At 40.4% G+C, this 22,145-nt stretch overlaps 2 protein-coding genes across 2 annotated transcripts; one reads left to right on the top strand and one right to left on the bottom strand.

The window, feature by feature from the left end:
- Positions 1–868: 868 nt before the first annotated feature.
- Positions 869–3,184, bottom strand: lrrn2 (leucine rich repeat neuronal 2). The gene has a single exon (XM_054617525.1). It carries the CDS (start codon positions 3,182–3,184, stop codon positions 869–871), a length of 2,316 nt encoding a protein of 771 aa, XP_054473500.1.
- Positions 3,185–16,285: 13,101 nt separating this feature from the next.
- LOC129105539 (acidic mammalian chitinase-like) lies at positions 16,286–18,850 on the top strand. The gene is made up of 11 exons (XM_054616613.1): positions 16,286–16,310; positions 16,457–16,486; positions 16,567–16,768; positions 16,891–16,947; positions 17,037–17,202; positions 17,445–17,569; positions 17,651–17,774; positions 17,859–18,041; positions 18,150–18,269; positions 18,364–18,502; positions 18,585–18,850. Exons 1-11 carry the CDS (start codon positions 16,286–16,288, stop codon positions 18,848–18,850), a joined length of 1,437 nt encoding a protein of 478 aa, XP_054472588.1.
- Positions 18,851–22,145: the final 3,295 nt, after the last annotated feature.

The following is a 22,145-nucleotide window of genomic DNA, read 5'->3' on the forward strand; positions in this document are numbered from 1 at the left end:
GAGCAACGGCAGCTGCATACCAATTTGCAGGGAGTTGTCGCTGCAGATGAATCTTTAATATGTGACATTTATGTATGGAGTTGGGTTTAAGGTCATCTGCCGTGCTATGTTGAGACCTTTGTGGCAAGAAACAGACAAAAACAGTAACATTGTATAAATGAAAAAGATTTTATTGAATAATAGCTCAAAATAGAATTTAACACGATTACTTTTAGATCACTTTTATGCTGAAAGAAGATGTGGGCTGTTAGGCGTGGAATCAGGATGAGAATACTGTATTATGTACTGCAAGATGGACAACCCAGTCCAAGGTACTGAAAGCTAAGCAAAAAGGTTGTTTACATCAATGCAAGAATTTCATTCAGTATCAGTCTCAACACAGAGTTTTATCTTCTTGGAAAAAGAATGGTTTCATACTGTTCAACATGTAGACAGGAAACATGACAAATACCCTGAGCCGCTCTCCTCTATCTGTCCCTGGATTGAATCAGGTTGTCTTTAGTTTCAGTCCAATGGTCATTGGCAGCCCAGACTCATTTGTTCCTCCTGTGTTCACTCACTGTGCTGCAGGAGTATGATTGTCCACCTTTAATTCCCTGGTTAGGGTTTAGGCATTCTTTACAACACATCTTAACACACAAACAATGTCAATATATACTTTATACTGTATATAAAATAAATACAAATCTCTTTCTGCACCGCCGCTCTGATGTATGACTGCTCTCTTCTAGCTTTGATTCACAAAGTGTAGGCTTTATTTCACATGTTGTTTATGTCTGTGTCAGTGTTTGTTGTATGTATTTGAAAGTGCACAAACACAGTTATCTCAGCAGTCCTCATGTTTAAGCAGTTCCTCACGTTGCTCGGGCTAAGGTGCCTTGTTTCCTTCTGTCTTTTGATTGATGATCAGAGCCTTAGGACTTTTGATTTCCTGGAGGATGGTACTGTGGTGCTTTCCTTGCTCATTATCCCAGCCCTGGCCTGCCAGCAGCATCAGTATGATTGCGAGCAGCAGTAGTGTAATGGCTGTGGAGGTCAGCTCTGGGCTGAGCTTCAGGCCGGGCTGAGGTTCTGGGACATCCTTTGTTCTGAATGAAACACACTGAGACTTTCTGCTCTCTCCTGATCTCCTGCTGGCATGCGTGGCGCCCTCACTGATCCCTAAATGCAGACACACTCGGTAAAATGTCTCTGCCTGCAGGTGGGTCAGGTTGAAGCTCTGAGTACCAGCCAGGATGCGTGTGGTGTATGTTGGCATGTGTGCATTTGAGTATATGGCTTGCCAGGATAGACGAGTTGAAGGGAGGTTGCGCCCGTTTTGCCAGGACATGATAGCATAGTGTTGGCCGACCTCCATCACCTTCAATCTGGCATCCTCGCTGAATAACTGATATCCCTTCTTATTAGCAGCCATCCCCCTCTTTCTTTTCTTTTCTCTGCCATGCACCCCCACAGTAACGCTGCGTGTGTCTGCTCCCAGTGCATTCTCAGCTACACAGGTATACAATCCTGCCTCGCTGGATGTGACCCTTTTCATTTCCAGAGTTCCCTCAGGCAATAGCCGGTAGTGTTTAGAGGGATTACAGGGAGTATCCTCTTTAGGCTGGATGGGAGCGACGCTGGTTGTGTGGTTGAATCCCTCAGAGGCTGCCAGGCTGTGGCAGGGAGCAAGAGCTGGTGAACCTTTGGATGCATGGCTCGGTGCAGGACCAAGTCTCAGCCCTGAGGGAGTCACCCAGTACAGTTCAGGCTGTGGATCCGCAAGAGCTCGGCAGTGCAAGACCAGTTTTCCTCCTTCTCTTACCCCAACGTAGGAAGGGAGGGAGCCGGTAGGGATCATGGGGAGGCATGAGGCCGACATCTCCCTGGAGGACACCTCTCTCACCCTGCGAGCTCTCAGCTCCGGGGGTTCAGAGCACAGCGTGGCCTGGGGTTGGATGAAACGCACCGTTCGAGGTGTTTGTCTCTCTGTTTGTGCGTCTTCACTGTGAGGATGAGCGGCTTCCTCAGCGGCCCAGTGAAACAGGCAGTCACAGCGCAGAGGGTTGGAGTGTAGGCTGACCTCCTGAAGACTTGGCAAGGAGAGCATGACATGCTTGTGCAGTGCGCTCAGAGAGTTGGAGTTGAGCATTAGACTCTCCAGCCTGCTCAGCTGGAGGAAAGCCTGAGGATGAATGTAGGACAGTCGTGGGTTGTTTGTGATCTCGAGCTTTGTTAGCTCTGGAAGGTTCTCCAGGGCGGCTCTCTCAATGGACACCAGGTCCTCCATGTTGTTCAGGCCGAGTTCCTTCAAGTGGACCATGTCTCGGAAGTCTCCTGTCTCGATGAGTTTGATGCGGTTCTTGTTGAGGTCCAGGAACTTCAATCCTGGCACTCTCGTCAGGGCCTGAGTGGGAACCTTTGTCAGAAGGTTATCATAGAAGGAGAGGCTCTCTAGGCCATCCAGTCCTTCCAGTGCTTTTTCAGCCAAGCCTCTCAGACCCATACCACCAAGGACAAGACTCCGGAGGGATTTCAAGGCCATGAAGCCCCGCTCAGGCAGGGCCTCCACAGGGTTTCCCCCAAGCATGAGAACTTCCAAGTGGGGCAAAGCCCTGAACCACCGAGGGTCAACAGTGGTGAGTCTGTTGTTGTTGATATGCAGACGCAGTAGGGAGTCCAGACCGGCGAAGGCTCCAGGTGCTATCGCGTGTAAGTTGTTGTGGCTGAGAAAGAGCTCCTGCAGAGCTGGAAGTGAGGAGAAGGAGGCCTCAGGGAGGTGACTGAGATGGTTTTCCTCCAGGTGTAGAGACAGTAAAGCGGGTAGGGAGGAGCTCTGAGTTATTGTCTTGACACGACTGAAGCGATTCTGGGAAAGGTCAAGGTCGGTGAGGTTGGTGAGGCCGTGCAGCACCGCAGTGTTGATGTCTGACAACAGGTTACTCTGCAGGCGCAGGGTGTGTGTGTCGGGGGGTAAGGGTAAGGGGAGCTTGGTCAAGAGAAGGTCGTTGCAGTCCACAGTGGGAGCTTCATGGTAGACAGAATCAGGGGAGAACCACGGCTTGATCTGACACACACACCGCACCGGGCAGGAGACGTGCCATGGTAGCGCGTGAGGTAGCGAGCCCAAAACAGCGGGCACACATACACCAACCAACACACACAGGAGACACTGCGACTGTAGAAACACTAAAGTCGGCCTCATAATCCTCGCAGGTCACAGGAGCTGATTCAGACAAGGTGGGGAATAGTTTGTTATGAGGATGTGAGATGAATCATTTGGAGCAGAATGTATGTGAAGTTGTGTTATTAACAGTTTCAAAATGTGTGCGCCAACTGTAAAAGGTAGAGCAGATGGTTCGGTGTCGTCATTCATAAAATCTAATGTATGTGTTCACTTTGTAGCCACAGACTTTAGTTTCTGTGTGGTAGAACAGAGACTGCACAATGGCTGTAGCTGGATGACGGCCTTTTGTTGTCACACCATCGATCTCACATCCTGGCCACAGGTGGACTCATGACTCCCAGAGCGGCGGCTCTCTGTTTTGATAGAAACATAAAAAGAGAAATGAAAATAATCAAACCAAAATCAGCTGTTTGCCATAGTCTGTTAAAACGGAAAGTGTCACTTAAATACAAACACACTTTAAAGCATTATACCTCATCAATTCCCACTCAAAACCAAATCTCTGCGCATTTGAAATGCAATGGATGTCTTAGCAAGGTCACATGGAGTGAATAAAATAAGATGGATGAGCATGGAGAGATAAGACTGAAAAAAAAGCATGCAGAGGGGAATTTTAGGAGATCCGGCATTGACTGGAGTAGCACATTTAGACACGGACAGAGTAACCACAAACAAATGAGGGTTAAAAACTGAATGAAAGAATAAAATAAAAAAATTTGGTGAGGGAGAGAAAGGTGGGGAAAAGACTGCTCTGCTGTAATCCCCAGGGTTTCTTTCAGCCTACAGGAAAATAAGTAAATATGCAGGAGTGATGAAATCCTGTTGCACTTTAATATTTCATGTCAGTGCTTCTCATTCAATGTGAAGTGTTAGAGCATAGCTTCCACCAAATGTTAATTATTATGTAACAGTTAAAAAGACCCTTAGGATATTTTATGTTATCAGTAGTAGCACTTAAGGCTGTTAAGACTGCGTGAATGTAGCTGCTGCTTGAACAAATTTACACACACACATGGAGAGAGACACAAACACACCAGTTACATCAGTATTTACATCTAGCGCAGTTGGCAGACTCTTATCTAGAGCATGGTACAACACCATCACATTAACGGATCACAGACACTTGGCAGCACTGAGATCATTCCAGTAATTAGCAAACCAGTAGTGCAAAAAAAGAGAAAGTGTATGTATCAGAGTAACAACTATCAACCTGTTCTTGACAGCAGGTTTTAATTGACAGAGTACATGGAAGTGGATACACTTTATACAATAAAGTATAGTATTTAGTAACATCCAATAAACAGCAGTATTTTCTATTTCATTAAATCCACATAAATTGTTTATTTGACTTGGGGGGAGCGAGAACATTTAAACACAACATTGACATGAAATCATCTTGTAAAGTTGTTATGTTGTTCCAGCAGACAGAGCAACATTATTCATTTGGAGTGATTTTTGTGTCCAGTATTCACTCTCCTTTTAACTCTGGTCTCCAACAGCTCCTGATGAGAACATCTGGCACTGTAGCTAATAAATGCTCAAATTTAATGTCTGTTGTTTGGTGCTGGGTAGGTAGTGTTTGGAGGGTCTTCGCTTTGATTAATTGTTTATTCTAATTCTAATATGTATGTGATTGTCATCTTTCCAATTATTGTGATTATAAATGTCCTGGTCATTGACACATTAGGCAATCCAAGTCTAAAGTAATGCAGTTGTGTGTTCACCTAAGTCTGAACTTTTAAAAATCTGTCACAGAGAGGCTTTAACTTTGAGAAGAGACCAGATTAAGGAATGATTTATTTTTGTAATTTCAGGCTTGTGCACAATTTTGACCAATAAAAAATAAAACAATTATTGTTTATTGCCTCTTGTTTAGGCTACCTGATAGGTCAGATATTGTGACTGGCAAGCAGTACATGCCCCAAATGTCAGATTGCGAACAGCCCCTCCTCTTTCACTCACTGTACAGCCAGTTAACCGTGTCAAATTTAGTCTCTTAGCCAAATGCGTCATGGTTGCTCCTACTTTATCAATTTCAAACAAATACTTCTCTGTTTTTATTATCTACGCTTACTATTTACATAAATTACTAAGAGCACACAAATGCATTTGGCTGAAGGTTACCAAATGACACAGTCACTGATTACATCACAACACCGGCACACTGCACAGAGGAACAGAGGCCTACTTTCTGCTATAGCTGCTTTTAATTTAAGTTAAGATAAAAAGTCAAAACGAAACAAAGCAGTTTGTGTAATTTTTTTCACAAATAGACCCTGTGAGTTGCAGGAGGAAGATAGTTACGCTCAAATTCAGCCGTCTTTCTCAACCAAGACCTAGTCTTGCACCAGTTTCTCTTCGTCTAGTGTCAAGTAATATTGACACGTCTGTGTGGCCCACTCGTCACCCTAACCCATAACAAGCTGTACTGTTGAAAGACTCTTTTCAGATGTGATTTGGATGGGAACTGGCTTCAGTGCATCATACAGACTAAACTCTTTGTCCCTGCTCTACTTTGAATGAGACTATAATGAAATCATTCAGGGTTCAACACCAAGCCCCGTCGTCTCGTGCTGTAATCTTTAGAAGTTAGCTATTTTTGACATTAGTGACCTATCTCAGTATTATTGTTTATTGGGTTTAGTTTTTGTAGGGTGTACAATTGGATTTTCTGCCATCTGTGCATGTGGTTGTGCTCTACGTGGCCGCTGTGCCAGATTAAAGTGTAATGTTTAACGTTACTGGGCTTTTCGTATGGTTGATTATTGATTCTGTTGCCTCCATCAGCTGTGTATGTGAATATGTGGCTGACGTGAAAGGATATGAGATGCTGTTAATGTTAGATTTGTTGGGGCCTGTAATACTACCTATAATAATGAAGTAAACACCTTGTATGATTAAACTATGATGCATTCAGGCAAGTATAGTTTTAATGGCTTAATTTGGTCAACATATGCCTTTCAAAACCTGATTGGTCTTAGACCGACTTGGACCACCGGATTTTCTGCCCACCCACACTGTGATTTCTGCATGCCTTCACTGACTAGTTTATTTAATTTTTAATTTAAGTTTACTTGTAATCAAGCAGACATTGGAAAAGTGACATTTTGCTGTTTTTTGTCCTCTGAAAGAGGTTTTTTTCTGTGGGACACAGTAGAGTTATATTATGCGATACTGGTATCGTGCCTGACAAACACACACCATCACACATGCCGAAAAGGCTTACTGCATAGTTGCTATGGAAACACATCTCCCAGCCTCCCTCTATCTCAGTGTTTAGAGATTTTCTTTGTAATTTGTTTTGGTCTGTGTATTAGTTGATAAGAACACAGATGAAGCAACACTGACTGGACGGAGGAAAACAAACTGTATTCCCTCTTCAATCATCCTCCGTGTGTTCTGCATATCAGTTCACTTTCTGTAATGAAGTTCTGTATGATTATAAATTAAGTATTCATTAAATGAACTTTTAACCTTTGATGAAAAGTTTTTTCCATCCTGGCAGCTGGCATGATAAAACATGACTAACAGGAAGTACTGTACGACTCCGCAGGCTGCAACGTCTGTTAGCGGATGAGAAGAAAGTGTGGAGAGATGCTTGCCAAGTTTTTTCCCCAAACAAGAAGAAAAAATATTAAACAGTTTTGAAACAGAGACAAAAGTGATTAGCATTCAGACACCACACACTTTATTTATATGAGAACCCCAATAGAGGGACTTTGTGTGCAGTAAGTGCTGCATATTTTCAAGCTCTGAGCTGTACCAGTAAAAAGACAGGAGAAGTTACCTCCTGGGGCTCCTTTTACTCTTCTATCAACCATTCACTTTCATCTCCTCTCTCTCATCTTTTCATAAGCAACCTGCTCAATAATGGATTCATCATTTAATTTTGATGTCCTCCCCCGTTTTTGTCATTTGCTCTCCGAAGCTCTTGGTGTTTTCAGTAGTTTCAGGAAACCAGCGTTATGTGTAGACTGTAGATGTGTGTACACAACGGACTTGTGCTGCCCTGTAATTTGAACTATTCACAAAAAGGAGTGTGAAATAGATCTGCATGACTCAGCGGCTACTTTCATAACTCTGTCTCCTCCCAACTCTCCATATCAATTATTTCTGGATAAACAGGATGAATATTGTTGCTCTTAGCAGCCCCTATTACTCCCCTGACTCTTCTGACTCAGATCTTTTTGAACGTTAGTATAACTGCACAGTAGCTAACATATTAATACCCCGGTCATACAAGGATGAGTATTAATAACAAAAACAAGCCAAAGCTGCACTGACCTTAATCCAAATTCTGAAGTGACTCACCAGTTGACAGCTGAGGAAGAACTTTTTCTTTCTTAAACACTTCATAAATAGTTGCAGGACCTAAGTTGCATAGGGAAAGTAGTGACCTAAATAGAAATAGTATACTGCAACTGTGTCGTCTTTTGACTCCATTTCTCCTACATTTTCTTAGCAAGTGCTCAATTGAAAGAGTCAGTCAATCAGTTTTATGTGTTTTGATTTATATATCTGCACTAACATTAACTTAAGCTCATCTTATCCAAATAGTCCATCCATTTTGTCAATACTTTAAAAGATTACTCCAATGGTTTAGCATTGCAGTTCTATAACATTGTCGGACTCACAATAGATAGTTGGTTTTTTTTAAAGGATAAAAATCAGTTACAGAGCTACAAAGCTCTGGTCAGCTTACTTCTTTCTAACTCCACACCCCCAGAGTCTTAGAAAGGAGGCCGACGCTGATTCAATTGACATTAATTACAGACAAGCAGCTCCCTCTGCAGCCGCAAAAGGATTCATACAACATTTTTTGATAAATTGATTATTTCTCAGATTATTTTTGCTTTCTATTTGTCAAATACTGAAAACTTTTTTTTTAAACTATATGAGAAGAAACCCTCTCATGTCTTAATCTCGGCTCAACTGTCAGCGGGTCAAAAAGCTGAAAAGGTTGGGAACCAATGTCTCGACTGCTGTCCATACTGGACGCACAATTAGTTAAATGCCATTCTAGTTACTTCAGGTGTACTATTGCTTCTTAAAAATCTTAAAAATCCTGCACAGTATTCAAGCCTTGCTGAAGCCCATAAGCAGATGTGTATTTGAGCATAATTGTGGACTTTTAACGAAGCAGTCTAACAAACCTCTTTCAGAAGATGTTCTACTCAGTTTACTAGATTTATGTGCATTTTTCTGGATTGTTTGACTTTCATATCCATGTTGAACGCGACAGCTGCAGTTGAAGTTCCTGGATCAATGCCTTAAATATCCATGTTACCACTGGACGGGTTTTGCTTGTTTCTTTTTCACCATTTTTTAACATTATTCTCTCATACATATAAATGGATCGGTTTCCCTCCCACACACTCACCCACATAGCCAATACCTGTGCAAATCAGCTAAACCTGACCTGTAGCCTATATGGTAACCAAGCAAACAAAAATAATCAAATACATCAAAAAGGGTATCCATATGATTACCTTTGCAGGACTTTCTTGGCAGTTTTTTTCATTTGCCTGAGCACCTCACCTCACTTAAAACAGTTTATAGTCAAACCTCTAACATTTAACATTTGATACAAGAGAGGATAACAATATTATGCAATGGATTAAAGGCATACATTAAAACCCTACAACTAATAAATGTAGGGTTTCTTTTACGCTACACTAAAGATCTTTTTTACTCTCCAATAGCAATTCTGTCAGTATAGCTTGTGGTGTGAAATTCTAGATTGAACTGAGACAGTTAGGTGTGGGATAATTGATTGGTCTCAATCCTCTAATGGGCAACTATCAGGAAGTTAATGCCTTGAGTGTTTTCAGAACCCCTATGAGATGTGAAAAAAAACATGAATTAAAGGTCTGTGTTATTTCAGACTAGTCACATGAATGCTTCTGTAGAAGTTAAACATGCCTCCCCTATTGGCTCCATTTGACTTTGAAAGAGAGATCCATAGAAGAGCTTTTAAGACCTACATTTTCTAACAGATAAAGGGAGAAAATAAGTATGGAGTAGAAATACATGCTTCTATGAAGTAAAAGGTTTGTTTGTGCTGTGCAGCTACGACAGAGAGACACTGCAACAGGGCGGAAAAAGAGAGAGAGAGAGAGAGAGATGTAAGACAGAGATAGAGGTGCTGGATGCAGATCCTAATATAAAAAAAAAACAGATGCATTGCCCTTCAGCTGAATCTGTTCCAGCATGCACACTAGCACACATATGCACAAACTTATGATGTTAAGCGAAAGAGAACCCTCGAGCTTCTCCATTTCCAACACACACACCTGCTACCAAAACCTTTGAATCTATACTGCTTTCACTCAGAGTGACTGTGCATGCATCCAGCAGCTGCATGTCTGTGTGAGTGCCGCGTTGACCTGTTTGCTTTAAAAAAATAACGTCAACATATTTCAAGATTCTTACCGCAACTGATGCCCCGACTACATCTCTGTCCGTCGCTTCTTGCTTTCTGCATTTGCTCAGTCTTTCTTTGCAAATGCCTCACGTGCCGGGATGTTATGTTTTTTGTTCTTCTCCCTCTCAGTCACACGGTTGTTGAAATATCGCTTCCCCAGCTCTCTTCTCTGTGTCACTGGAGCCGAAGAGTAAATTGGCACAGACTGAATCCCTCTCTCTCTCTCTCTCTCTCTCTCCTTCCAGCTAAAATGGAGATGAGGTGTGTTCTGCAGCAGAGCTTCGGTCCCTCTCATCTCTCCTCCTCTCATTGCCTGCCTCACTCTCAGTCCCTGCCTCGTACTCTTTTCCTGTTTCACAAGCCGAAGGAAAACCACTTGTGTTAGTTACAGTGTGTGATTTTTCTGCATGGGAAGTTTTCTTTGGCTCCTGCTGGTATTTCAGTTTTTTGCCATGGTCTGTGAATTAAAGACCTGCTTACAATAGATTACAAAGGTGACAAAGCAGCTGGAGGGATGAAATGATGAAAGTCATTATTTCTGTGTTACACTATCCTTATTACAGGACCTTAATTACTGATTGTGCAAAACTTTTTTCAGAGCTGAAGTTGTGTCTCATCTCTTAATGAACAAGTCTTTAACAGACTGCTAGCCACCTTGTTAGCAAATGCCTTTTTAACTTAAAAAGTTAAAAGCTTAAAAGCTTTTTTAAAAATGTACTGACATATTTTTTGTTGTAGAACAGAAACATTACTATATATTAAGCGTCTGTTAACCACAGACCTTATATCAGGCATCTAATCAAAAACCCATAAAAAAAAAACATCGACCCACCCAGCGGGAGACTGTTTCATTGCCCTTTATTGGATAACAGCATCTCCATTATGCCACATTGACATGATGTATAAAATAAAATGTATTTAGTCCAGTTTGTGTGCAGACGTTGAGACGATCTCAGACTTACTGCTGCATGCATATATATATTTTGAATATTTTCAAGACAACTATTGCTCTGTAAGGAATAAGCTATGCCATTACTTTGGCATATATAGAAGATGTAGAAACTATTACTCTTTGGATTGCTCCAGGCTGCAGCAATACAGCAGTATATGAGGAATAGCATGCATGAAGAATAGTAAGTATTACTTCTTCATTTAAATTAACTTGGCAGTAGTAGACACTTCATAGAAATGGTATAAAGGGCATGTTGAGACTAAAGTGGAGTTTTGTGCAAATGGCATCTGCAGTTAGAGCAGAGAAGCACATGCGAGAGCGTTGTTTCCTGCCACAGCAGGCAGCTGAATACAGCAAAAAAGTTTAAAAAACCCACTTCATGTTACCTGATCTAAACCAAACTGTCGACAGACAAAGTGATTGAATAGCAGTGGTGAACATTGTTGAACATTTTGCCAGTCAGAACCATTTATTACAGGTTACTATCACAGTGCAGTATAATCTTAAGCTTTCAGCAGCAATGGTTTTACAAATGTTTTGGATTCATTCTTACCAGAAGGTAAATGAGGTGCTCAATAAACCCCAAAATGTGCATTAATACTAAATAAGTGAATGATTTCGACCACCAGCCTTTTTTTGACCAACCTTACTATATTGATCCTGCAAAATTATTCAAGAATTGTTCAATAAAAGAAAGTTTTATTTTATTTGTGAATTCAACATTATACAAACAGTCCAAAGGGACATGACATCCAGAGTCTTTACTGTCTCAAATGATGCTGGCTGCTGCCAGCAACTTGCATGCAGCATGAGGACATGCATTTTTTATTTTAGGACTAAGAGAGATTATTAAATGGGGTGCTTGTGAAGAGAGAGGGGAGGTGTATAGAAACAGAGCCTCTGGTCAAAAATACACCCATGCTGATGTTGAATCACACAGACTCCACTGTATGAAAACTAGATAAAACAAGTTGTGTAGTTTAGTTAGAGACAATGTAACAATGTTGAGACACATATAACTATGGTAAATCCATCTTTCTTAGTGTTGTGATCTAATACTTCGACTATAAGTGCTATAATTGATACTTTTCCAACCAGCAAGCTACAGTGCAGTTTTGGGACATTGCAGACGTTATAACTGCGATGTCCTGGATCCTGTGACAGTTTTGAAGTGGTTCTGTTTCGTGGTATACGATTCATCTTTAGCATTCATGATCATTGACCTTTTGCTAATGGGAAAAAACTGACAGACACAATCATATAGCTCCCTGCTATATATGCTCATCTTTTTTTTCCATTGTAGTTCACATTTACAGAGAGCAGTGGTGGTAAGGATATGTGTGTATTTGAGTGGGTGTATGGTAACTGAAAATAAGGCAGGAGTGGTTGTGAAAGAGAGAATAAGAGTGTAGAGAACCGCTACTAGAGGAGTATACTTTGAGACGAAAGAGCAAAAAAATGAGAATGAACAGAAAAGTTAAGTTAGTTAGCTTAAAGGTATGAAGCATCTTTGCAGCTTGTGGGCTTATATTATTATTATTATTATTATTATTATTATTATTATTATTATTATTATTATTATTATTATTATTATTATTATTATTATTATTGTTATTATTATTATGCATTAATGCATGTTATTGTGTATATGTATACATGTCTGTGTGGAGAACAATTTGACTTGGTTCTCTAATGGCTTTCTCCTTCATTTGCTTGATTCATTCAGGAGCCAACACACAAACGCACACACACCCACATGCCCTGCTGACTGAAAGGCAGCATGGATAAGTGGTAGCTCGCTGAAAGGAAGGGAGAGAGAGGAGGTCGCCATAGCAACACTGGGGGGTTGTCGCTTTTATTGGAGAAAGAAAATCAGCTCTGCCTTATCCTCTCATCTCACTCTCAATTCTCCTTTCTATGTATCACCTTTCTTTATTTCATTTCTTTCGTGTGTTCATTTTGTTTTTGCACGAGTTGACGTCAACTGCCTGGGACATCTACAGGGGATTATTAGCACTTTCATTTTGCAGCATGGTTAAAGAGATAGTATCATGTAAGATGCTGCACAGAGAAATAACTAAGACTCTGTCTCATATTATTAGAATACAATGTAATATTAAAGTTCTTGTACCTCATCAATGCAGCAATGATGATAAAGAAAAGGAAAATGCCCTGAAACCATGTGAGTGTATTTTCAGCTTTCAGTGATTCACGGTGCTAAATAACATCCACTGATATTATTAGTAAATTTAATCTTTTTTCCAAGTACATCTGAACAGAAGCAAGCATTTCTGCCAAGTTTAGGAATGTGACATATATCAGAAAAAAAGCTTTCACGCACTCACATACATTTAGGTTCAGAAATCTGCCACTCAATGCACAATCGCACATAATGGCACATGGTATTCCACAACAGTTTGCACGTGGACGTGTTGAAAATGTGGTATGCTATATGCATGACATAGCAGCTCTTCCCTGTCACCGCATGCTGTATGAATTCTGTTCACATGTGGAGTGGACCAGCTGGACCTGGGAACACTCAAGGACTTACGGACAACCATCCCACATTTCAACAGCTAAACGTATGTGTGTGTGCGTGCGTGTGTGTGCACAGAAACATGTCAGAGAAAAAATTATCGAGAATTTGCTGCCATGGTGACAAGCCCAGCAGTATCTAATAGCAAAGGGCTGTTGAGAAGCCTGCCCATTGCGGGAGGAAAGGGTGGTGAGGGTGGAGGTGGAGGGGGCAGAGGGACATATATAGATAGAGGGAACTAGGCACTGAGTGCTACTCACAGTTTGCACAGTATTCACATTTTTATTATATTTTATCACAGAGTGGAATCACACTTTACATACAGTTGTTGTTTGACATTCTTCCAGGCATAAACAGAAAAGAAAAAAAACACAATTGTTATGTATCCAATATGCACTCCTACATCTCTGAGGAAGATCACAAGCTCAAGAATAATCTCACACTGCAGAGAACGGCTAATTGCACAACTTATTCAAACCTGCTCCCCTGCTTGGATAGACCTGAACATTGAAATGAATGTGTTATAATAATAGACCATTATTCTGTAGTATATTGTTTTAAACACAAGAGCAGATGGGTGCAGTACCCTGGCTTCTTCCTGTGTCTCTCCAAAGACAACGTGATTGATGACGATAAATCCTCATTTCAATGTGTTTCAATTAACTAGCACAGTGTGAGTGTGTGACTGTGTGTTTAATGCGTGGGAGATGGCAACAGGTTTGTGTTTATCAGCCGGCTCTCTGTGCAGGGTTGCCATGGTGAAATAGTTTGGTTTGCAGTTCAATGAAATGTATCTCTAAAGTAAAAAAAGATCTGTTGTATGAGAGGTTAAGACATATATTGCTTGCAGCGTACATGAACGTTTTGACCATTTCAAAGAGCAGATGACATCACTGGAGGATGAACTAAACCGATATTGACCATATTGTACGAAATGCACCACGGTGGACTCTACACAGCTATTTTACGCTCTCTGGTGGTGAGATTTGGTAGTATACCTAAGACTATGGTCATATTGTCACAAAACAATAAGGCACATACTGTACATAATTATACTATATCTTTATTATTTCAAATATTGGCCAAACATGCATTATTGTCATTACTTTTGTGATCCTGTGACTTTTTAGCTCTACCAGCACTTATCCAGTGAAGTCATCCAGTAGCTTTTTCTCAAGTACCACAATTAAGTTGACATGTTTGGTTTATAGTGATGTGTCTTGACATATAGCCTACAAAATAGATTGGCAAAGTTTTTTCACAGACTTTCATGATCCCCAGAGAATGAATCTTAATGACCCCTGACTTTCAATCTATGAAGTGCCATCAGCAGTCCAAATCTTTGCCCACAACGTTTGTTTATAACCAAAAACCTGCAAAACTATACGACAGCTTTACTTTGTGTTTTGTGCTATTTAGCAAATATTAACAGATCAAACACTCTAAACTAAAATATGGTCAAAATATGGTAAACTATGGTTAAAATGAACATTCAGGTTGAATCTATCGCACACCAAATACTGCACCTGGTACCGAGGATAATGTGTGAATGTGACTGGAAGGTTTGCTAGTTGTAATCTGTTTCCTGTCTAGAAAATGTTGTAAATGAGTAACACTCTCCCCATTAACACTAAAAAAGGTGGTGTTCATTAGAAGTATAGTCAACCTTCAATTTCAGTCCATCTATGGTCATGAGTAACAGATGTGATTGTATTGGGCAGCACTCAGGTGTGATTTAACCACGAATGCGAAGCAGGATGATGCTGAACCTTGTCAACGTTGCCACGATAAGTATAAGTTGAAATATATACTGTATCAAAATCTCATCCACACCAATAAAAAGCAGCCAGAAAGGCTTAATCTAAAGTTGTTTCCTGAAACTTCTCTTAGTAATGTTAGTTGTTTTCTTTTAAATGTTGTGGATATTTGAAGGAGTGATACATTTTGTTAGTTCATTTTTATTTCTGTCATCGAAAAAATGTGGCCCATTCCACGTGGGAATACAAAACACCACTAATTGACATACTATTATACACATACAAAAAAGTTAACACATTATAAAGTTATTTTTCAGAACGTTATAATGATTTACATCTTTGTGCATCATTCATATTTTAAAAATCAATAATTATTGAGCAGTTCCCAGTATAAATTGCAATGGAAAACATAGAGGAAATAGTTTTCTATATCAACTATATACGTTATACTACTGTATCTATGAGTAGGACTTTCAATGTTAGACAACCAAATAATTTGGATGATCATTTATTTCAGTCCTTTAATAGTTATTAATTCATCAGTTTTGGAAAATATGATTGTCAGGGTGCCCCATGAGCCCCACTATTGTACCTTGGCTTTTGAGCTTCCAACCATTTTCAAATCATTAACCTTCAGATGGAAATCAGAAAAGCATGTTTTACTTTACGCAGATGATTCATTCCTATTTGTTATCAAAATACTACATAGATCTTCTTTGTTTTTAGCTTTATTTAATATACACTCTTTCTGTTCTCATATTTGAATTAAACCTTTTAATTAAACCTTTTAAAATGTGACTGCTTTTGTTGATCAAAATTTGGCCTTTAAATTTATCAACCCTTTAAGGGCAAATGTGTCACTTTTTCATGAATGGAAGCATTACAATAACCAAACTGCTAATCCACATTGAAGGACGGGAAAGGACAAAAAAGCTCTTTCCATTTCAGTATGACAAACAGCACAGTTCACTTCAGGTGCTGAACTAACATTGTTAACTGTTGTAAATCATGTCTAAAGGTGATAAGGCATGTAGCAGAGTACTTTAGGACAACTGATTAAACATCAGTATCAAATAATTTATGTAAGCGGAAAATTGTGCAACACAAATTATGCTATCTAAGAACTATTTGGGTTACTTATAAATACTAGAAATATTCATAAATCATTTAATGAATACACAATAAAAAAGTTGGTGAAAATATGAATCAAAGTGTAAACTTAAAAACATTTCTAAATGAATTGCATCATATCATTATCAAAAAGCACTTGAAGGTTATCAGTGCTTTCCACTCTGCTCTTGGCCAAACAAATGAATGAATGAGTTTGACTTTTGAGTTTTGATATACAGGCAAACCACATCAAACAAATGTTACAGATAATGCAGATATGTGGAGGAACCCAGGAGTATAAAAGAGTCCGCTGGACCTCAGTTCGTTGTACAGAAGCAACATGGGCAAGCTACTTATCTGCGTCGGTAAGATGAGCTTCTTGCTCATAAAAACTTTTCAAACTTTGCACATTTTAACTTAATTTCATCTTGTGCTTAATGCAGATTGTTTTTCATTAATGCTGAACCTGCCTGCTCATCACCTTCTCTAATTCTGTCTCCTCTCTCTGCAGGACTGGCTCTCCTGCTGCATGTGCAGCTAGGTAATTATATCCTTCATCCATTCAGTGTTGGTGTGATATTTGGTGACATAATGTAACGGCAATCGTTCCATATGTTGCAGGATCATCCTACATCCTCTCCTGTTATTTCACTAACTGGGGACAGTACCGTCCCGGAGCAGGCAAGTATTTCCCCACCAACGTTGACCCATGTCTCTGTGACCACCTCATCTATGCCTTCGCTGGAATGGATGGCAACATGATCAAGACCTACGAGTGGGACGATGTGAAACTCTACGGAGAGTTCCAAGCCCTGAAGAACCAGTCAGTACACACATAGTGATAGTGTGACCCCAGCACACATGAAAACATGCATTAATACATCATTTATGCATGCACACAGATTAAGTGTTAGAGGTTAAAGTGGATGTTGTTGCTGCTTGCAGGAACAGCAACCTGAAGACTCTTCTGGCTATTGGAGGATGGAACTTTGGTACCCAGAAGTAAGTCGTTATGACATGAGGATCAATACTCCCACCAAGAGGAACTCGTTGCAAAAATAAAAGCACTCTGACTGTCTTCCTGTCTCCAGGTTCACAGCTATGGTTTCCACTGCTGCCAACCGCCAGACCTTCATCAACAGCGTGATCGCATTCCTGCGTCAGTACCAGTTTGATGGTCTGGATATCGACTGGGAGTACCCTGGCTCTCGTGGTTCCCCACCTGCAGATAAGGCGCGCTTCACTGTCCTGGTCCAGGTAGGTCATATTGCTATTCAATAACTGGCTATAGACAAAGTCAGGTTGTAGGTGGTAGTATATGAGCCAGCATTACTGTGATTTAACACTGTATATAGGTTTCAACTTGTTTGGGGTTTGGCCACAAAATCTGTCCAGGAGATTTCGTCACTTTATATTAAGTTATATGTTGAAAAACTCTGTTTTAGAAAAAATGCAATTGTACAGCAACTGTAGCAGTTTCTCTCCTTGCCCATCTGTAGGAGTTGATGACTGCCTTCGAGGCAGAGGGCAAGAAGACCAGCCGTCCCCGTCTGATGCTGACTGCTGCTGTCTCTGCTGGAAAGGGAACCATCGACTCTGGATACCAGATTGCCCAGATTGGAGCGTGAGTACACGAGCAGACACATTGCTGTGTAGAGGACAGCCATGACTGAACATTTAATCCTCATCATGTCTTGTTCACCAGTGTGCTCGACTACTTCCACGTCATGACCTACGACTTCCACGGTTCTTGGGAGCACGATGTCGGAGAGAACAGCCCTCTGTACAAGGGCCCCGCTGACCAGGGCTCCATGATCTACTTCAATATGGTGAGTGAGGGCTCCTGCTGTAAATGAATAACAATGAAATAACCCAACAGATGCTCACACTTGCCTGTACTCTCTTGTGTGCAGGACTATGCTATGAACTACTGGAAGAGCAATGGTGCCCCAGCTGAGAAACTGCTGGTTGGTTTCGCCACCTACGGCCACACCTTCCGCCTGGCTTCCTCAAACACTGCTGTGGGAGCTCCTGCTAGTGGACCCGGAGCTGCTGGACCTTTCACCCGTCAGGCTGGCTTCTTGGCCTATTATGAGGTTTGTCCTTCCTTTTCTGAATCTGTGTGTGCATACATTATAAAACAGTGAACATATTGTATACCCATGTGGTGTACATCTTTAACTTTGAATCACCCTCTCCATCAGATCTGCACTTTCCTGAAGCAAGGAGCCACTCAGGCTTGGGACACCACACAGGCGGTGCCATACGCCTACAATCAGGGAACCTGGATCGGATATGACAATGTTAAGAGCTTCCAGGCTAAGGTATGAAGTTGTATACATTATTATAATTCCTGTCACAAACATTTATGTGTGAAGGTTATATAACACTTGGTTTCACCTCTCTTTCGCTCTACAGATTCAGTGGTTGAAGCAGAGCGGTTTCGGTGGAGCCATGGTGTGGAGTTTGGATCTGGACGACTTCAGTGGCACTTTCTGTGGCCAGGGAACATACCCCCTGATTAACACCATCAAGAGCGGACTGGGAACTGGAGCTAGTATGCATAACACATATCCTCTGGTAATAAACAGAAATAAATCTGTTTCAATATTTTAATTATTTAATCTTTCTCTCCCCAGCCTGCACTTCTCGTACTAACCCCCTGCCTCCAGTCACACCCAACCAGCAGCCTGTGCCCCAGCCTGGCGGTGGTGGCAGCAGCAGCGGTGGCAGCAGCAGCGGCAGCACAGGAACTGGCTTCTGCGCTGGCAAGACTAACGGACTCTACCCTGATCCAACCAACAAGAACCACTTCTACGAGTGCAGCCAGGGAAAAACCTACAACCAGCACTGTGCTACCGGCCTGGTGTTCGATGACAGCTGCAAGTGCTGCAACTGGGCTTAAACAATCCATGGTGGAACTTGAGTTAGGAGCTGAGTCAACTATCATGTAACATAAGACCATACAACTAAGGCCTATTCAAGAACAGCTCTGTAACACCTGTCACTGTTCCTACCTAAATATCACATTTAAAACAACTTCAGATCTCTCGATGTCTCTTGTTTGTTTCACGCCAGTAAAATCATAAAACCTGGAAACCTTTTAAGCAAAATGAAGTTATTCAATACAGAATAACTTTGATCATTTAACAGAAAATGATTATTCATCTATTCACTCCTTTATCGCACAGAGCAGTACAGAAAGAAAACAAGTAAAGGCACACAGTAATTGTCGCTGCAGATAAAACCAAACGGTTCCGCATAAAAGCAGAAGGTTAACACAAGTACAGATTCCCTTCAAAACACATGCACACGCCACTAATATTGCTATACTTCGTAAACATAAATAGTGTCTCAATATAATTTCCCTATTGTATTACCCTGTGGCACCATCAAAAGAAACAAGATAAAGTGGAAGAATTAGAATTAGCACCATTTTTTAAAACTCAAACACCCTTTGTCGTATGAAGTTCTCCCTCTAATTTTTCAACATACTTGCAACAATTTTTTTCTTTCTTGCCATTGTGATTACAAATTATGTAATTCTGCAGACACAGGAACATTTTAGTCTTCAAGAATTTTAAGAGATTACATTTGTTTTGCTAAATTATGATTTTCTTAATGACGCAAGATTTATCTGTAAAGCAGTAATACATCTGATTTAGGGAAAGCATTAAATTGCCATTATGTATTACAAGGCAATAGCCAAATTAGATTTAGAGTTTCAGAGATAAACATAATAAGCTAAGTAATAAGAAATATATATTTACAGGGACAAGGACACATCATTTATCTCATTTCATAAATAAGATCTTTAATGAAAAGAATACAAGGTGTAGTCTCTTGAATTTTGGTAGATTACCACCAGATGGCGCTCTTGGAAGAATAACAAGGAAGCACTTTCGGACACAAAGATTTGTACTATTGCAGAAGAGTTTAAAAGAAAACAATGAACACCTGATAGGTAAACATAGTCTGAAAACTGTTTAAACTTACAGTCTTTAAACAATGAAAGACCTTTGGTGAAGGTACTTTGAGAAAATATATGTAACACAATTCAGGTCTACAGACCACAAACATTTGGTGCCTTCAAGCTGAATTCAGCCAGTGTGTGATAATAATGAAATAGATGTCCTGAAACCCATAGAACAAGAAAGACAAAAAAACTTAACAAAAACATATACAGTTTGTCTCAAGCTGACTGGTTGAAAAGACATACGTGTGAACACATTCAAAGCACATGTAAGCCAAAAGCTGTGTGTTCCCTCTGAATCACTGACACAATGGGTGTTGTATATGTAACGTATCGGTATATATCCATCAGTGAACTGAAGGTCACATTTACATTTACTTAGCATTTGCAGACACTGCTCTTAGTCTGTCACAGCGTTCTTGTGAGTAGCGTTCTCCTCGATGGACGTCCATGTAGGGATGCCATTTCTCAGAGGGAGAACACAATGACTTCAGACGCTGTAGAAAGTATTTGATACCATTAGGAATAATGGGTGCACATTTGGTAGGGCATAAATGCCTGAAATGTACAGAAAAAAAATCTCAGCCTGCCCCCCCCAGGAGCAGGAGCAAACGTTTAATATCCTGTTTTTAAGCATGGCGGCCTTTGGAAGCAGTCGACTGATCTTTCAGGCTTACCCTGCAGTATTGGCACTGCATTCCACACGTTTATTGGACCTTGGCTGCAGAACTGACCAATGGCATTTTCCAGGAGAAAAATAGGAATTACACATGAAACCAACATCAGGAAATGGATAATGAGAAAGGCTCACAGGGATAAAAGAAAGTTTTGTATGAGAGTCACAATATTTACAACATGTTGTCATGAGTTTTTGAACATTGAAGGCAAATAATTACTGCCTCCATTTTTATAGGCTAGATATGGAAATCTCCAGATATTTCCCAGGCCGATAGCAAAGCCTATTGCAGAGAACATGTACTCTGTCTTGTTGCTCCAGTTTCCACGGTCAGAATTCTCATTGCCATCATCCACATGAGAGGCCTGCTGAAAATATCAGAAAATTAAACAATGTAAGAAATAGAATAATTCCTACAAACCATAAATACTTAGTCTGTGTTCTCATTTCAGACACTTTGACTTGTAATTGCAGTAAAAGCGTACAGGTGTTGCTAATAACATTAAAAGGCTCAGTTCAACTAATATAATGTAATTAATAACATCTGTCTTTGTCCGACCACGACAAGTTAAAATGTCTGCTATGATAAAGATCTGAAGGAGACAAACAAACAGGACTATACAGTCTTTAAACCTCACTGTGATTCATGATTTTACAGTAAATAAGACGAACAAATACTCTCTGTCACAAATACTCTCTACACACACACACACACACACACACACACACACACACACCCTGAAATCAACGGTTTATCTGGTTTTACAGCTTTTGCTGGAACTAACACTGCTCCTTCTGCAGGAGTGAATAATGATGGTTGATGCGTTGAATTAAAGTAGTGGATTAAATATCAATCTTTACTCAGCGATAAAAAATGGTGCACAAAACATTAGAAACCTTTCTGAGTATAATGCAATAAAACAATCAATTGCAGCCTCTTAAACGGTCATACTGGTCAAACAACACCTCTCTAAAACAGTTTAAACAAAAACAAATATATATACTGTATAACCTTCATGACGGTAGAATGTATTGCATCGTTGTTTTATCCGACTGGCTTACTGTCATTTTTGGCTAGGTGTACCTGGTAAATTGGCAACTCAGTGTAAATGCCATTGTTTTGGGCTCCAATAGTATTTTTTTTACCTTGGTGCCCTCTCAGTGGTACTGTCTAAAGAGAGGGCAATGTGACCTGTCATTAGGAAGAACCGCTAACACAGATATATATATATATACACATATATACATATATACATATATACCCCTACCCCTCTCGAGTTGAGGTTAAAGAGTTCAAGGCAGAATTCAGGCGGTTCTGAAAAGTGAAACAGATTTTTAAGTACCTTAAACTTGCATTCTTTCTGATGGCCAGCAGGGGGCGACTCCTCTGGTTGTAAAAGAAGACATTATACATGCATATGAGAAAATGACCCTAGTTCTTATTTGATTCATTTCATCAGTGATCATTGTAAACAGGAGTTTATGGCCTCAGTTGGCGGGCTCAAGTTTTCTTCACAACAGCAAGATGTTCATTTTGAAAGTTATGGTACC

This window comes from Anoplopoma fimbria, chromosome 17 (genome assembly GCF_027596085.1).
Source record: "Anoplopoma fimbria isolate UVic2021 breed Golden Eagle Sablefish chromosome 17, Afim_UVic_2022, whole genome shotgun sequence".
NCBI classification, from domain to species: domain Eukaryota; kingdom Metazoa; phylum Chordata; class Actinopteri; order Perciformes; family Anoplopomatidae; genus Anoplopoma; species Anoplopoma fimbria.

What these genes read in the sequence shown, in the direction of transcription:
- lrrn2 (XM_054617525.1), bottom strand. Translation starts at nt 3,184, where the DNA reads ATGAGGCCGACTTTAGTGTTTCTACAGTCGCAGTGTCTCCTGTGTGTG.
- LOC129105539 (XM_054616613.1), top strand. Translation starts at nt 16,286, where the DNA reads ATGGGCAAGCTACTTATCTGCGTCG. An exon ending in CCTGCTGCATGTGCAGCTAG is followed by an intron (nt 16,487 to 16,566) that starts GTAATTATATCC and finishes CATATGTTGCAG; the next exon opens with GATCATCCTACATCCTCTCC. An exon ending in GCTTCACTGTCCTGGTCCAG is followed by an intron (nt 17,203 to 17,444) that starts GTAGGTCATATT and finishes GCCCATCTGTAG; the next exon opens with GAGTTGATGACTGCCTTCGA.